At 34.8% G+C, this 18,454-nt stretch overlaps 1 protein-coding gene, 1 long non-coding RNA gene and 1 other non-coding gene across 26 annotated transcripts; 1 reads left to right on the top strand and 2 right to left on the bottom strand.

The window, feature by feature from the left end:
* The first annotated feature begins 4,398 nt into the window (after positions 1-4,398).
* LOC114185641 lies at positions 4,399-7,878 on the top strand. Of its 24 annotated transcripts, XR_003604877.1 has the most exons (9): positions 4,399-5,206; positions 5,345-5,387; positions 5,476-5,535; positions 5,770-5,840; positions 6,392-6,481; positions 6,840-7,001; positions 7,095-7,103; positions 7,184-7,577; positions 7,681-7,878. It is a non-coding gene; the product is annotated as an uncharacterized LOC114185641 (long non-coding RNA). The 24 variants fall into 24 exon arrangements; XR_003604874.1 differs by having other exon boundaries at positions 5,476-5,840; XR_003604869.1 differs by having other exon boundaries at positions 4,399-5,387; positions 6,395-6,481.
* Positions 7,879-11,500: 3,622 nt separating this feature from the next.
* On the bottom strand, positions 11,501-11,651 carry LOC114186397. Its single transcript, XR_003605056.1, has one exon. It is a non-coding gene; the product is annotated as a U12 minor spliceosomal RNA (small nuclear RNA).
* A 2,621-nt stretch (positions 11,652-14,272) lies between these two features.
* On the bottom strand, positions 14,273-17,647 carry LOC114185639 (G-type lectin S-receptor-like serine/threonine-protein kinase At1g11300). The gene is made up of 7 exons (XM_028073492.1): positions 16,353-17,647; positions 16,159-16,266; positions 15,840-16,069; positions 15,552-15,762; positions 15,111-15,348; positions 14,890-15,040; positions 14,273-14,818 (listed from the first exon to the last, which is right to left on the bottom strand). Exons 1-7 carry the CDS (start codon positions 17,641-17,643, stop codon positions 14,510-14,512), a joined length of 2,538 nt encoding a protein of 845 aa, XP_027929293.1. The 5' UTR covers positions 17,644-17,647; the 3' UTR covers positions 14,273-14,509.
* Between the last annotated feature and the right edge of the window lie 807 nt (positions 17,648-18,454).

The following is an 18,454-nucleotide window of genomic DNA, read 5'->3' as shown; positions in this document are numbered from 1 at the left end:
TGAAATAAAAGATTAAAATTTATCGTGTTTTTGGGAAATGGATTCATAATTAATGAGATTTTATTTTCTTATTTTATTTTATTATTTAAACCTGTAATATCCAGTCGGGATGTTACAAGTTGTCAAGCGGTTGCAACACAACTTGAAAGGTACTTCTAAAACTACATTATGTTTTAGTAAGAATGATGTTATTTTTGAAGAATATTTTGATGCAGATTTGAGAGGTTGTTCAAACACAAGGAAGAGTACTACAAGATTTATTTTCACAGTTGGTGGCACAACAATTAGTTGGATGTCTTGACTTCAAAAAGGTGTTGCACTTTCAACCACAAAAGAAGGGTACATGGCTATTTCAGAAGCATGTAAGGAAATGATTTGGTTGAAGATGCAGTGTATCAGTACTCTCTATTATGACAGTCAGAATGTCATTCATCTTGCTTAAAATGTTGTGTCCCATGCAAAGACAAATAACATCCAATTGAGATACCACTTCATAAGAGGGTTAATTAGTTATAGTCCTTTTGTTCTTGGAGAAGATCCCTAGGTTAGAGAATCCTACAGATATGTTAACCAAGGTGGTTACTACTGAGAAGTTGAAGCTTTGTGTAGCTTCCACTGGCCTTTGTGTTAATTGTTGAGAAGGCATCACACTAGTTTGGAGGTCTTTGAGGTTTACAAAATTTATTTTGGAGTGCAGTTGATGTGATTAGTCTGCAAGTGGGAGATTGTTGAGTATGTGGAGTTTTAAAGGTTTATTGAGTCTGACCCATTTACTTGCTCTATTTTTATAAATTTTCATGTAATTGTAAACCTAATTAATCAAATTTGAAATACCATCTAGTGCAGTCTTGGAAGTAATTTTGACTTAAACCACATACATCCTTTGTATTCTTGTTATTTTACTTTTGTCTTATAATTGCTCGTGTGCATGATTGTGATCCCTAACATTTAATTGTTCTATAATAAATATATAAAATAAATTGGAAGAACAAAACATACCTAAGTGGGTCAACCTACTAATCCACTAACTTGTGGTGGGTCGAGTCGTATTATAAAATTTTAGGCTCACAAAAAATGAATGGAATTTAATTGACTCATTTTTAGCTCAATATGTGATTACCTAACTCATGTGAGCCAGATTGGCTTACTTTGACACCTCTATAATAATTTTTTTAGATTAGATTTGAAATATAATTTTTTTTATCATGCTCTAAATTCTTTCGAATTGATTTTAACCTATTTTATATTAAGTTTGAATATTTGAATTTGTTTCCACACCACATATTTCACCACCGACACACATTTTAGTTTGTAGTCGTTTTTTAAGGGATCCATATTTAATTGGTAAAGTCAAAAATGGTTTTTAATTATAGGGATGATAATGCATGTTTATCCATCCCATTTTGGCTCGTCCTATTTTGACTCATTTCATTTGAACTAAAAGAAGTAGGTTAGGTTAACCCATTTCATATAATAATTGACCTGTGGAGCTATGGACCAACTCGCATAAGAAAAATTTCGAAAAAAAAGTGGATAAAGATGATGCAACAATAATCTTATTTTAATGTTTCGCATATTCGTTATACCCCACGAGTCTCTCATTAATAATAATAATAATAATTGAAATAAACAAAGTAAACATAAGGTTAATATTTACATCTAATAAACTTGTCTAAGTTAAATATTTTAAGAACAAAGAAATATAAAAATAAATTATTTTTTAAGCTACTAAAAGGGTATAGTCGTTAAAAGAACAATAAAACAAAAAAAAGGGTTTTAACTTACTTAAAAATTAAAATTTATGAATTTTTTGTTGTTATGAGCTATACAAGTCAGTCCATCTCGTTTCATAATTAACTCGTTTAGACTATCGATTATGTAGAACAAACCTAAACAGGTTAAGAAATTAAAATACTTCATCCATCTCACACTATTTTTGACATGTTAACAATCAATAACTTATTCCTCACTATCATTCCAAGTTCGCACTACGTCAAAATTATCAATAAACATAGACAATACCCTTTAGATAACGCTTAATTAAATAAGTGCTCTAAATAAAAAACACGAAATCAAAAGATAAATGCTTTATGAAATAAGCGCTAAAAAATGACTACACAGATAGCATTTCATCAGTCAAGAAAAGTACTATTTATAGTTGATTTATATTTTGTAAAAAAATAATAATTTTAGGAAGGCCATCAAAGAGCATTTGTAGATTTAAGTGTCATGTATTGTAATATCCATAGATAGCGTGTAAGTAAAAAACGCCATCTATTGTTTATTATTATTTTAAAGGTTTAATTACTCTTTTGGTCCCTATTTTTGTTTAAGAGTGTCAAATTAGTCCTCCACTTTTCTTTTAAGTTTCAATTTGGTCGTGATTTAAAAAAAAATGATGTAATTATGTTCTTTTTGTTAAATTTTTTGAAGCGAATCAATGATTTTTTATCAAAATTGGCAATATGATCATGTTAATTACATCAATAAAACAAATAATCATTATTAACAACTTCAATTTTGATGAAAAATCATTGATTTGTTTCAAGAAATTTAATAAAAAGAACCACATTGCATTAATTCTTCAAAAAAATCAGGATCAGATTAAAATTAAAAAAATTGAGAGACAAATTTGGTATTTTTGGATAAAAATAAAGATTAAAAGATTAATTAAACCTATTTTAAAAGAATAAATAATTTTACACCTATTCATTAAAAATAATTTTGTGCCCATTTTATTCATCTCACGTTCCTTCCTTCTTGCCCTTGTTATTCATCTCTTACTCGTTCGTCTTCTCTTCATTTGCATCCCATGTTCTCTATTTTTCATCTCAATAATAAACATAGTGCGTTTCTTCTGCAATCATGCACACAAACTCATTTTCCCTTTGAAGTCGTGCATAATTGCAAGTATGCTACAATTTGTTTCATTCGAATGGTACCGTTGAAAGTTGCAACACAATTGAGTTAAGGAAGGTGATTTCTTAAGTTGAGAGATTTTTATGGTGTGGGTTTTTTACGTTGTTTGCTATTCAAAAGTTTATTTAATGGTATTAACTAATAGACTTTTGGGATGAAGGCCTTATTGATTATTCAATTAGGTTCTCCTTTAATAGTGAAATCTCATTGTCAATCATACGCGCTTCACATTGAGGGTTTGGATTAGTTGAAGCCAAACACGTTTTGGATACTAATATATTATGCTTACTTAGGGTGCGTTCTTTTGTGTAGATGAATTTGAGGGAGAGTGTGATGATGAATTTGTATGGACATATATGTGTTTTTTTAGTATATTTAGAAAGTAAAGTGAGTGAATTTGGAGATGAATTTGATGAAAGTTAGTGAGAGATTTGATTGATGTGATAGATCAAATAAATTGTGAAAATAGATAGTTTTTGAAAGTTACCAAAATATCCTTGATGAAAAAAGAGAATGATTTTGCAATTTGATGTTATAAAAATAATTACAAATAAATAATACGAATTTAAAAAAAAAATAAAAAAATTTAATTTTGTATGAATGGGAAAAAAGTTATAAAATTAAATGAGGTGTGCAGTATATGAATCCCAACATTGTAGATGCAAACCAAAACAATATACAGAGAAGACAAACATAATTTGAATCTGGTCTCCTCGAAACACCATCATGATTACAATAACCACTTATATTTTTTCAAGTGCGAACAAAAACACCCTATGTAAGCCACAAAATGGAGAAGGTATTGCATAAACCATCACACACAAGCACTCCATCTTACTAGCGCAGAACCTTCACTAAGTAACTTACTTTACCAAACTTACGCAAATCTTCAAGCTTGACTCCAACGACATCCACGACCAACGAACACTGTCAACAAGGGCCACCACCTTTACCTCCTATGGAGGATCTTATGAACTCTGGGCCACCACCTTGACCAACTATGAAGCACCTAATGAACTCCGGTCAACCTGCAAGAACACGAAACAAGTTAAAAAAATCACCACACACACAACACCAATTACATAACCGGTGTCACTCTTTTCATTGCACCAACACCGGTTACGTAACTAGTGCCACACATACACATCACCGCACTGGTTATATAACTGGTGCGCCACCCCTCACAACCACTCACCAACACCGGTTCACTTCACTTACACTGATGCAAAATGTCATTAAATAACACCACAACACCATTGGTTCACTTCACCCACACATACCCGTGCATGTTCGTAGTAAACAACACCTCCAAACAATAAGAAAAAAAGCTACACTACAAAAAATTAATCCATTAGTGGTAGTTAATTTTTAGTGGTTCGAAAAAACGTTACAAAATTACATGATCGTGGCAGGAAAAATAAACCGCTAATATTTCTTTCTTTCTTTAAAAGCTGCTAAAAAAATTAATTTTTTATTAGTTTTCTTTTGCGAAATTTGACTCCTCTTAATGTTTCTAAGTTTTCTAAGACTTTCAAATTCCGAATGCCTTCTTCGGTACCTTCGTCGTCACCACCACCGCTTCCGTCATCACCACCAACGCCTCCGTTGTCATCACCATCGCCTCCATCATCACCACAATCGCCTTCCTGTCTATGTAACACTTCGTCTCTTCACCACCACCATCTGTCTATTGGCGCTTCTTCCTCTGTCAGCACCAAGCATCTCTCCTTCATCTAATCGGTGGGTCTACAAGTATTGAAGAGAAGAAAGAATCAATTGAATCGAAAATGTCTTTAATGAGCGTGAAAATGTCAGAAGAAGTGTGGTTAAGTTGCCTCACTAGTGTATTGTCCACTGAAACCGAAGAGATTATGGGTTTTCTTCTTGGGGATATTCAAGTAATCTGACCTAACATTTTTTTCTCTATTATCTAGTCAATTGAAGAAATGCATAGACACAGTGCCAAGTTCGATTAATAATTCTGATGGTTGCACCGCATTGTCTATCAGAGTGGTGGCACCTCAAGTTGATTTTGAACTCAATTCATTTTGTCTTATTAATGTTTTCACCTATAAATTTTTATGGAGAAGTTTATGTAAATAGAGTCTAAATGTTCCGATTTCATGATGAGAGATGAGACTTGTTGAACTTGTGCAGTTGGAGGATGGCTAACTACACGTCGTGTCACTGGTTTGACAGCTATAGGTGTGAGGAAAGGTCTGAAGACAGAATTGATAGATGCTGAGCCTATGGAGAGCCATCTCCATTTTCTTCCATTGAAGTGTGGGTATGGACTGGGGTTCTTCTTATATCCTTTGCTGTTTCTTTGATATATTTTCTCACTTATATTTTAGTTTTATTCATATCCTGACATATTTCTAAGGGTGTGATGGAGAGTATTTCGCTATTTTAAAAATTTTCCTAGGTTGATATACCTATTCAGCAAAGCTATCTGTATTCTAGATCAGGTGTGTGATTTATTTGCACATATAACTCATTCCAATAACAAATTAAATTAGTACAATGTATGTGTCAATGATGTGATTTCTTCCACAGGCTTCTACTACATATGTATTCTGGCCTAATGGATCCCCTCCAGCTATCATTTCAAGATCAGTAAGTTCTTTCCATGAATCTAGTAACATCTGAGATTAGTTTTATATAAAATAGAATTCTTTATATGAACTCTAAATGGACGAGATATTCACAAAAATTTCTAACAAAGTATCATGGTTTGCTATTTTCTAGTTGTCTTACTACATACCTTTCAATTTCCTTCTATGATTTTTATATTTCTAATACTACATTTATAGTCTCTATATTTGTTTTTTGATTTATTTGATGCACAAGTGCCCACCAAGGCAATCTGTAGAGCACTAGTTGATGAAGTTCATCAAAAATTTAGCTCTTGGATTTATCAGGTGAGTACCTCAGCAGAATTTAAAGTCTAGGATGCAAAATGTATTTTGCATCCAGAGTCTTTTAAAGATTATGGTTTTTGTTTTACTTATATTGTATAGTCCTATATATTCTATGTTGTAATAAATTTATGAATTTCAAGATACAACAGTGGAGACTAAGTATTTGTGTTTCTTGGTTTCAATTTATTGAGGCAATTAAGTGATACACAATCTAGATCTTTAATGCCTTTTAATCTTGTATGGGAAATCCCATGATGTATGTCTCAAAATGTTTCAACGTTAACAATATAAAAATGTAGGATAAATTAGAGTTTTAGTTCTCTTTTAACTTTTTATTGGCCAAGATGATTTTCGTATGTAGTAAAACATAAGGAAACCGAAATATGATCATGGACATTCTATTTTTCTATCTGACTAACATTTCAACAAGATTGTTAACAATGTTCTAATGTCCATTGTTTAGGATGTGTTACTTTTGTTATGAGTCTCACACATTGTTTAGGATGTTTGTGTTTTCTATATGGTAAAGTTTTTCTTTCTGCATTGAATAGTAGCCATGGAAGCTTTTCAAACAGCTCTTTGCTGAACAACTTGGTGGGACACATCTGGCATTCCTCAGTTCTTGTTCCATATCATGGATGGTTGGTCCCTAACATCTTTTTTCTTGTTCATTTGCCCTTCTATTGAAAGTTCTTTAAGATTTTATAGCATGCCCATTTCCACTACAAAAAAATTGTTGATTATAACTTCTGATAGTTGCCTAACAATCAAAGTTGATTTTAGAGTTGTTAACCGAAATTAAAAAAGTGAAGATGTTTCTGACACATATTTTGGGCTTGGTGAAACAATTTTAGTGCTTACAGCTTTAGATTATCAAACTGAAATTAGTGACAGTATTAAAACATCTAAAATTAACAAAGTTAGTTGAACATTGATAGCAGAAAGTATTAAAAAAGTTAAGTTTAAGGATCTAAGTTCAAGGTTGTTTAAAAATTACAGGGTTGGGGGACATAAGTTATTGTGGAGGTTGCAACATCAGGTTAGGAAATATGTACTCGGCCTTTCCAGCTGGTGACTAGGCATGTATGGAAGGGAACAACTTTTGGTGGCTTCAAGAGTCAATCACAAGTGCCTTGGCTTGTAGAAAAGTACATGAAGAAGGTAATGGTTTTGAACCAGTGTTTGCATTAAGCTTAAATGTAAATATGAAAGTGAAAATGCATGATTAGTTTTATGGACTAAATCATTTTGCAGGAAATCAAGGTTGGTGAGTATGTAACTCATCAATAATGGCAACAACTGATATTGTTTGCAAATCTCTTTTCTTATAATTTGCTTTTCAGGCTCATACTGCATTCCATCTTGTTGATCCATGGTTTAACGACCTACTAACTTCTCTATATAGGCCACAACCTAACGTAAGATATTAGAGTCTATTCATTTCTTATTTTCACTAATTTTGACAGCATTTGGAATTAACATTGTTCCTTTTATCATCCTACTTTATTTAATAATATATAAACGCTTTAAGTTATCACTGATGCTTAGATTAAATGGCTGAGATAGATTAGTGCAGGACCTTATTCTCTTGTTGGATGCATGACCATCACTACTGGTGCACTTACCCGTAGAAAGGGAAACCATTGCTGATGATGAATGATGAATACATGATCATTTCAGCTATTAGCCAACAAATTAATCAAATATAACCGTTTGGGAGCAAAACCATATTAATATGTATGCATTTAAATTTAATTCACCTTATGCTTAAATTGCTTCTCCTTAAGTTACCTATAATCCACGGGGACGGGTTTATTTGCCATCTCTAATGTTGATGCAGGTGAGCATATGGATACTTAGAGTCAGAGTGGGGTCAACATGGGAATTTTTACATGAAATTATTTTATGGATTTTATGGATTACTTTTGTAATTAGTTACTATAAATTGTTTTATATTTGTAGGCGTTGAACACATTTATTGATTTTGTCTTTTAGTGCTTTTAATAAAGTTTGAAATTTTCCCGCATTTTGGGAAAGAGCTTTGGTTATTAAATGCATTTTATTTTATTTAAAATAGTAATATCCGACCAGGATGTTATACTTAGGCAGTGTCAGACGATAGCGCTGCAGACAGTGGTTTGCGTGTGTTGTTTGTACGTAGTGATGCGAGACTTGGATCAGGAGATATTGTGCCATGAACAGATAGGTTCATGCGAGACTTAAATATCTTGTTATTATTTATTTAAATTAAGTAATTTTCAGTAGGAACATTACATGACTCACTAAGTGACCAACCCGTGGGTCATACTAGGCCAGATGGTTAACAACTCTAATTGTGTCATTCGTTCTGGCACATAATTTAATCAATGCTTAGTTTCCCTCCTTGTAGTTTGATATTAATTATGAATACACCATTGTTTGTTAATATCATATTTGAAGAATGTGTGACGACGATTGTGAGAATGAATATGCACAACTCTCAAGAAATTTTATTTCTTTTTTTGTATTTATACAAAATTATTTAAATATTTAAGTGTCTTCCTATTTCAAAGAACACTCGATACATTTGTGAATTTGTTCCTCTTAAAAATGTATTTATTTTAGGTATAATTATTCGTAACGTACCCAGTTTCGTTCCAATGTGTCTAAATGGTACCCGCTTTTAACTTTGCATCTATTTAGTACCCAAATTAGTTAATTTGCATCAATTTGGTCCCTTTTAGTTGACTCTGTTAAATGACTTAACGTCTGACCATGTTGACTACTTAAGTGGGAAAAAAATATTACGTGGCATTATCAGGTGTGTGATGTGGAACAGTGTCTCGAAAAATGAAATTGAAAATTAAAAGGGGACGCGATTTGGGAACGAATTAGAAGTTGGTGTTCAAGTGAGAGGCGTTGTCGTGAAGTTAGGGTTCAATTCAAATTGGCGATTTCGAGCGTTGTGGAGGAAATTGAAGCTGTAATTGACATTAAAGTGGCAAGTATTTCGGATTCCAAGTGCGCGAATGATTTTAATTTGTCTTTCATTGAATTAATTGTTTTTGGAATGGTGGGGTTTAGGGTTTGATTAATTTAATTATTTTATGCGGTGTTGTTTCAATTTTTTATGATTTGTTTGACGGTGGTTGTCCTTTTTTATGATTCCTTTGACGGTGGTGGTCCATGAAGTGTGTTTGTGGGCACGAGCAGTGGTCGCCCATTATGCTTTTGTCTATTTTCATGCTTTTGTCGGTGTTATAGTGGTATGAAATTGTAATTTGTGTTGCTTTGTTTGGGTAAAATGGTATTTCGCAGGGTAGTATTTATATGTTATTGTTGGTATGGACGACCATTTTGAAGTTGTTTTTCATCATGGTGGGAGGTTTGAGAGCAATGGGTCACTGCAATATGTTGGACAATTAAGTATTTTGGCATGTGACCCAGATAGATGGAGCTATTTCGAGATTTTGGGTATTCTGAAGGAGATGGGTTATGCAAATGTGAAAGAGATGTGGTATGCAGTGGGTGGAGGATCTGTTTTGGAGGGTAGATTGGAGTTGTTGTCTGATGACCGAGGGGCATGTCATATGGTGAATATTGCCACTCTTAATGGTCAAGTACATCTGTATGTGGTTCACAAAGTAGATGAAGTTGAGGTAGTGAATCTGTTAGAATATCATCCTGTTGTGGAAGAGGGTGATGTGAGGGAGGGTGTCCAGGTTCAAAATGAGGATGATGGAGGAGAGGTTGATGAGGGTGTACAGGTTCAAAGTGAGGAGGATGGAGGTCAACCACCAACTAATCCCCAAACTCAGCCACCAACTGGGAGCAGTCAGCAATCACAGCCACCAACACAAGGACCTGGAACAGAACAACCAATTCAGCAATCACAGCCACTAACTAAGAGTCCTGGAACGCAACCCCCAATCCAGTCCATAGCTGAAGCACCAAATGAGACTCCAATTCAGCCCCCAACAGAAGCTCCTCCTGGACCACAAGAACCAAGTCAGTCCACAGCTGAAGCACCAAATGAGACTCCAATTCAGCCCCGAACACAAGCTCCTCCTAGACCACAACAACAAATTCAGGCACCACCTCCACGTACAAATCAGAGACCAAAATTGGCTTTTAAAAGGGGCCCAGTATGGAAGCCATGATCAAGAAACTGAATGTTTTGTCTTGAAGAATTTGGACATTCTTTTTGTTTTTTAAACTGTAATTTGTAATTGACTAGTTGGTTTATATTGGGCTTATTTTGAAAGACAAATTATTTTGATATGCCCAGGTTATGTACTCAGCACATGATATTCAGTTCTAGTTTAATGAATGCATTTTCATCCATCTTTACTGTTATGGTTCAGCTTGTATATTCATCCAATTATTTACAGGAGATTAACTTTAAAAAGGTATGACCACAATTTGAACACACTTTTCATCACCAACAATTTCACTTCCAATTCATTTAATAATCATTCATTACAACTTCATCGAACATAAAGTACATACCCAAATACAAACCATATTTAACCATTGAAACAGTTAAACCTTCACGGATTTAACAAAACAAGAACATCAAACCAAAAAGTTAAACCATCCTATTTTTTTAACAATACAAACAGAAGAAGGATCACAATTAAACCCAACAACCCTATTATCCTAAACAAGTACATCAGCCACTTCTCGGAATCAATCAAATCTTTCTCTAGTTGACGTATTCTTTGAAGTAGTTGCAGGCTTTGAAATCTTCACCAACACTCCGCTATTAACAAAAAACAAAGCAAACATGATTTTCCACAACAAAACTCAAACCAAACGAAAATAAAAGTCACATATCAAACCTTGTAGTGAGGGCACCCCCAAAATTGTTTCCCACAATTCTTCGCTATTCTTGCAACTCTTAACACTGCAATCTCCCTACAATGGCAATGTGGTGTTCCACTCACTGACCCAGATATAGTACCAGGAGAAGAAACATTGTGATTATGTGACCCACACGAACAAGACGACCATGGATGACTAAAACCACGCAACATTTCCCTATTCGCCAGCGACTTGACCATTGTAGCAAATAAGCTTCACGGTCACTGCACCAATCGAACAACGAAGAAGACGATGAACATGGGAATGGGAAATTAGGGTTTTTTCAGTGTGGAAAATCAATTGAAATAGGGCATGACACGTTACCCACCCATTGCCACTGTACAATTATTCTCATTGACACGTATCCGTTCTACAATGCCAGATCATTGTTCTGTTAACGGCGTTTTTGAAAATTTAACGGGATGGACCACATTGATGCAAATTAACTAATTTGGGTACTAAATAGATGCAAAGTTAAAAGCGGGTACCATTTGGACACATTGGAACGAAAATGGGTACGTTGCGAATAATTATACCTTTATTTTATTCAAATAATTCCTCCTATTTCTTCATCATTTGTGAATTGGGTCATCTTAGAGAAATGTATTTATTTTATTCAAATAATTCCTCCTATTTCTTCATATTTGTTGTCCCCTTCCGTCATCTTCTCATTCCTCCCTTTCCTTCATTTTCTCATTCCTTTTAGCTTCCTAGACTTATCACAATTAAGAATTGATAACTAGAAATTTATTAAATTCACATAATCACAATAATGTTATAACATTTTTAATTGGTATTATTCTAGGGATTTTGAAATTGGGAGGCCCACCTTTGAGAGTTCTGCATAAATAAACAGCATCAGCTCAAGGCCAGCCTATAACCCCTCAACAAATTCATGCACGTGAAAATGAGTGCTGCAAGCAGCTCCCACTGCTTGCTTTGTTTTCCTTACTCATTAGTTTAAGACAAGTTTACAGAGACACAGTTTCTTCATATTTATGTACTAGATGTTGGGTCTGCACAGGTACCCAATCGATGTGGGGCATAATTTCGTTGCACATTTTTTGAATGCTAGCAATCCCATAACCTTTTTGGGTTGATATGCGTACTACACAGTCTGTTTGTCATTTTATCATTTTATCCATGATAAATCTCCGACAGAGGTGATCATGGATTGAATTTTTAATGATCCAATCTACATTCATTTTGGATCCAAATAATTAGATTAGATTTTTGATCCAAATCCATTTTTTTCAGAAAAAGTAAATTGGATTCTTTTAAAATCTAGATCCAAATATTTGGATCACGTTTAAATTCAGATCCAAATATTTGGATCAAGTTCAAAATTCAAAATCCATTTTTCATAAAATAAATTTAAATTGAATTTTCTAAAACTTGCGTCCATAGGGCCGACACCATAGAATTTGATAGATTTTTTGTCGGGGCCAACGAGACCAAATTTCAACATGGGGGCTGACTTTTGGTCGGGGCCGACCAAATTTTGGTCGATCCCAATTTTGGTCGAGCTTGACTTGGTCGAATTCGGCCAAATTTTGGCCGGGGTCAACTCGACCAAATTCGAACGAATTTCAGTCGGGGACTACGTGACCAAATTTGGGTCAAGGTCGACTCGGCAAAATTTTAGTCGAGATCGACTTAACTGGATTCGGTCGAATTTTGGCCAGGGTCGATTTTGCCTAATACGAACAAATTTTGGCCAAAGCCGACTTGGCCAAATATGGCCACATTTGGGCTAGTGTCTGATCAATCATATTTCGGTCAGGGTTGACTCCACTAAATTCGTCGGCCGGGACCAACTCGGCTTAATATGACCAATTTTCGATCACGACCGACTCAATTGAATATAGTCAAATTTCGTTTGGGACTTACTCGATCGAATACGGCTAAATTTGAGCTAGAACCGACTCAACCAAATTTTGGTCATGGCCAACTCGACTGAATTAAGCCAAATTTAGGTCTGGACCGACTCGTCTGAATACGACCAAATTTCGGTCGTGATCGACTCTGCTGAATACTACCAACTTCGAGTCAGGACTAAATCGTCCAAATTTTGATCGAGGCCAACACGATCGAATTTTGACCAAAACTGACTCGACTGAATTCGGCTAAATTTTGGTTGTGGTTGACTCGTTTGAATACGACCAAATTTCGATCGTGACTGACTCATTTGAATACGACCAAATTTCATCCTAGGTTGTCTTAGTCGAATACGGCCAAACTTGGGCCAAGGCCAACTTGGCCAAATCGCAATCGAGGCCAACTTGATTGAATTCGACCAAATTTTGACCGGAGCCAACTAGGTTGAATACAACCAAATTTTTGTCGTGGTTGTCTCGACTGAATACAGTCAAATTTTGTCTGGGTCGACTCAGCCCAATGCAGTCAAATTTGGGTCGGGGTCAACTCGATCGAATACTTCTAAATTTTGTCCAGGACCGGCTGGACCAAATTTCAATCGAGACCGACTTGACTAAATTCGGCCAAATTCGGACAAATTTTGTATAGGGTCATGCCAACTCAGTCAAATACAACTAAATTTGAGCTAGTCCGTCTCAACCTTTAGCCTAACCTAACAAAAAATATAAATTGAAAATTTGGATTGGATATTTTGGATTATCCATTTTGAAAATCTAGATTTAGAGAATGGATATCCAGTCCATAAAATATATAAGATGTAGATCAGATTGATATCCGGATCCAATAAAATGGATTTTAAATGGATTGAATTTTTAATAAAATGGATATTACATGGATTGGATCAGAAAAAAATGGATTGAATCATGAAAATTGGATTTTTTGCCTACCCTTATTCGATGTTTTTATCTTCTAAGTCTCCGTTACTGGTTTAAGGATTATATTAGTTGAACGTGAAAGACACTTTATCTCTCAGATCTAATGTCATGTTATTTGAATCATTATCACAGTTTATAGTCCATATTAATCCCTAACATGTCACAATATCCCAAAGGAATCAATGTGTATATTCGCTTGAAAATTGTTGTGTTGTAGAGTCCAATTAAATTTTCTTACATTGGTTTCAATCTTAAGAGTTTATCCATTAGCCATACTAACTTGTAAAGAATTCAAAAGCTTCCATTTTATAACCTAATTTCTTAGCTACTTGAATACCTAAGAAATTATGTGTATTGCCTCTGCCAATAAGTATACGCAAAATTTTTCACTTTGTAGCTACCAACGACTCTCATGATTCTTAAGCTTGTGATCACTAGTAGTTAATGTCTCTGGTTGTAAAGTCTCTTCACCCTCCTCATCATCTTCTGTAACTGAATTTTCTTATGAGTTAACCTATGATCATAAGTGCAATCACAAAATAACATAAGTCCCCTTCTTTCATTAATATAAGTAGGTGTTAATTTTCCTTCACCTTCCTCTTTGTGAAATCCATTATTGATTTCATAATGGAAATATGATAATTGGATGATGAAGGTATGAGATACCTTAAAAGGATTAGGCTTAGCTGGACCACCATTTTGATTTGGGAAGTCAAAATGCCATCATTGTAGTAGTAGGTTGGAACTTTCTCACTAACACTTGAATGTCATGCTTTAATCCTCCAAGAAAACATCTAAGAACATTATGTGTTGGTAGATCCAATTGAGAGACTATGGTGTCAAACAATTTATTAAAAACTTATCCAAATAATGGCAAATAAATTATAATGTAACCCAACATTATACAATCCTTGTTAATCTCTGCATGGCTGACGTACTACTTATCTGCATAGTCACATAATCTTCTCTGTCACGTAATCAATTTCAAGAGTTATCTTTCATAGTCTTCTTTTGCTACCTACCACGGATTTCGGTAATACTAATAATATTCATGGAACAAACTCTTTGATTTTCTTCAGACGGCTCTGAATTAACCACATTTTGCACCCGGATGAATGCAGGTTGACTTGGAGGAGGAAGAAACACAACATCACTGTTAAGCATAGAAACTACTGTTGCCATTGTGGGTCTGTCTGAAGCAACTTCTTGTACACATAAAAGTCCTATGTGAGTGACCCTTAACATATCTTCATCATCATTAGGATCATATATTTCTGAATCTATTAAAGATAATATATTGCCTTCTTTCCACTGTGCCCAGGTCTGAAATGAAAACAAAAACAATTAGCTTTTCGCAAAGATTCCTATAATTGAGTTAGAAATTGTTGACTTACAAATCCTAAAAGGGTAAGAGAATGCTCATCATCATAAAAGCTTGAGTTTCTTCTTCCACTAACAATCTCTAGCAGCAAAACACCAAAGCTAAACACATCCGATTTCTCTGAAAACAGTCCTTGCATTGCATATTCAGGGGACATGTAGCCACTGCATTAAAATGTCAACCGTGATTCTCCAATAATTTTCTTCAAATAATGGATAAAGAAAATATACTTACTATGTCCCAACAATCCTATTAGTATTAGCGTGATCTTCTGTTCCTCCAAAGATTCTAGCCATACCAAAGTCTGATATTTTTGGATTTAGGTCTTCATCTAACAAGATATTACTTGTCTTCAAATCTCTGTGTATGATTCTTAGTCTGGAGTCCCTGTGAAGATATAGCAATCCTCGAGCTATTCCTTCTATTATGCTGCACCGCTTCCTCCAATCTACGAGTTTACTTTTTGATGGATCTAAAAGATTATGGTAGAATTATACTGTTAAGAACACAATCTTAGAAATGGAAGTAATGAAGCTGAGTCTTTTAAAGGCCCTGGATTAGCATGCTTGCAAAGAAAACTCCCTAGTTATGAAATGAATGTTTATATCTTAAACAATTGTGTCCTAAGTAAACAGAAACAATTAGTATGGAATTAGTTATTAGAAAAATACTAACCAAAGATTAACACATCCAAGCTTTTATTTGGCAAGTATTCATAGATCAACATCTTTTCGTCACCTTCAATGCAGCAGCCAAAAAGTCTTACAAGATTACGGTGTTGAAGCTTGGAAATGACCACTACTTCATTCATGAATTCTTCTTGACCTTGTCCAGATGCTCTAGAAAGTCTTTTAACTGCTATTTCTTGTCCATCTTGCAGTTTCCCCTGAAGAAAAAAAAAATCAATGAGCACAACTTAAAACAACTAATGGATTCAAATATGATAACTTTGTTTAAAGGTACCTTGTACACAGGACCAAAACCACCCTGCCCAAGCTGGTTGGACTGGTGGAAGTTGTTCGTGGCTGTTGCAAGCTTTTCGAAATCAAACAGGAGCAGCTCCTGTAGTTTAACTCGTGACAGTTCTTCAAATACTTTGTTGCCTGTTTGTTCGAATGGTTCATCATTCTTGAAATATAAAAAACCTTTCTTGCCCCTTTTCATAGCTGATTTGATGGAGTACCATGTTTTAGCTAGAGTGATAAAGAAAATGTAAGCTTAGCTCCTTTACGAATAGAAACAAAACTAAATTATAGGCTAAATTCTGAAGATGGTGTCTTACTTGGCCGACAGGAAGTCCTCCTCCACATTATACATGCACAAGTGACCATGATCACAATTCCTATTATCACTGTTACTGAAATGATAATTGTTGTCTTTTTCCCTTCATCTGTTAAGGAAAAATATCAAGCTTAAATATAGGGAATTCCGTACAAAAGAAACTATGTTTAAAATGCTTAAGCAGACGTAGCATACCGTGTTCAAGTTCAGAAGAGTCTACACGAACATATAGACGAAGTCCTCGATTTGAGAGTTGTTGGATGTCTAGTAGATTGTCAGTCCAAGACATACAACCAATCCCATCATCGTGAGAATACGCAACACAAGAGCAATTTTCCAAGCATTGGTTTCTGCATGTCTCTGGCTCAGCACTAGACCATTCAGAAAAATCTGGAACTTTCACCATTTGCAGTTCCAAAAATTCATCTTCATTTGTATCCATAGTTGTGTTTTGACCTTTGGCTCTTTCACACTGCAAGGGTGTACTCCTGAAACATCCACTAGTCCAGTTTTGTGCATCCCATTCCTCTTTGTTGTTTGGCTCAAACCCTTTCAAACAGCTGCATATTGGTGAGCCATTTGTTCCTTGACTCTGTGCATCGCAGATTGCGAACGACCCGCATACACCATAAACATCACAATCCGATTGTTTACTCGTCCACGAAACTTCTAGTTCTTTCTTCTCATCATCCCAACTTTTTTCTTCAAACTGACCTTGAGAATTCAGAATGTAGATTCCGAATTCAGATGCACTTGGGTTATAAGAGACTTCACCATCTACAACCGTAAAACTATTTAGATATGCACTAGCCATCTGCTCTACCCCTGTAAAGATCCCACCACTCCAGGGCCCAGTGCGCCAGTATGGTCGAGTTTCATTCCAGATGAAGACTTGAACGATTTTTCCGCTTTCAACAACACCTAAAGAGAAGTTCCCAACAGAGGGATTAGAAGGGTTCTTCCATGATGTAAGTCTTACTCCCCTACCTGTTCTATTGCTTGAAATTTTCATTTGGGGCAGTAATGTATCTGAAGGTTGTTGAAAACTATCCCATAAGCTGTTCCCCGTTGTGGTTTCTGTGAGTTCTAGCTTCCCCTCGTCTGAAATATGTGCACTTGTATTGGTGGTTGATGTGTTTGACTCAAATGTTGACGACCAAAGAACTTGATTCTGTCCATTCAGCACCACAAGATTGCCATCTTCAGAAAAGGTAACAACTCCTGAAGAATCATTGAGTGGTTGATTTCTGTTAGCAACCCATACGACTGTGGATTGAGACTTCCACCAAATTCCAACGTAAGTGTTTGTGGAGTTTGGAGGAATGAAGAACCCCAAAGTGAAGTTACCATCTTGGGAGATTAGAGTTTCTGGGTCCTTGATGGATTGTGATGATGTGATGCTGTCTATGGCAATACAAACGTCCAACACATAAAAACACAGCATGAACAAAACAAAGAACAAGTTTGCATGGCTGTTGAAACCCATTATTCCGATTACAGAATAAGAGCTGCACATTATATGAACTCAGTCCTCCTTTTAACGTTTGACTCTTCCCTGTTAAACTAAGTATCCTTCCACGAAAGTTAATTGACACTTGTCAAACTAATATTAATCTTTCAGTAACTATTTTTCAACCAATTCTCTAGATGGATACAGAAACGTGTTTAGAATGAAAGGCTGCTAACAGATTTTTCCTCATTTATTCATATTAAAGTATCTTAAATGGTTGCTGTAGATGAGTAATCTATTTGACCCGGGGTTGAAAGACGAAAATACAGAAAAACAAGAAAAGAGAAATAACAAAAAAATTAAATTAAATGCTTAAATAACTTTGTCAAACTTTAGGCTTTTATAGCTGAAACTATATTGATACTTCTTTGCCGGAGATATTCCTTTTTGTTTGTTGAGCGTGTTAATATAAATAGTCAATATTGCATATCTATTCAGAGATAACTTGAAAAGAATTACAATTGTAGTCCCAGGTATAAAAGTGTCGCATGGAGAGTATTCTCCGTTCACAAACTGATTTCTTTTTAATGAACTATTACAGTGCAAGTTACTAGAAAATTTATTTTTCTAAATTGTGTTTTTTTTCTTCAGCTTAAAAAGTAGTTCAAGAGTATCACAAAGATAATCCTAAACAATTTACAATAGAACAATGACAAGATAGCTTCAAATATGAAGCGTAATAGATTATGAACAACTCTTTATTTCATATTAAAAAATAATGAATTAAATACGTTTTTAGTCGTGACTTTGAGGTAAAATAGACTTTGAGGTAAAATTGTAATTCATT

This window comes from Vigna unguiculata, chromosome 5 (assembly GCF_004118075.2).
Source record: "Vigna unguiculata cultivar IT97K-499-35 chromosome 5, ASM411807v1, whole genome shotgun sequence".
In the NCBI taxonomy this organism is placed as follows: Eukaryota; Viridiplantae; Streptophyta; class Magnoliopsida; order Fabales; family Fabaceae; genus Vigna; species Vigna unguiculata.
Note: the sequence above shows the minus strand (reverse complement) of the source record. Positions and strands in the feature narration are given on the sequence as shown.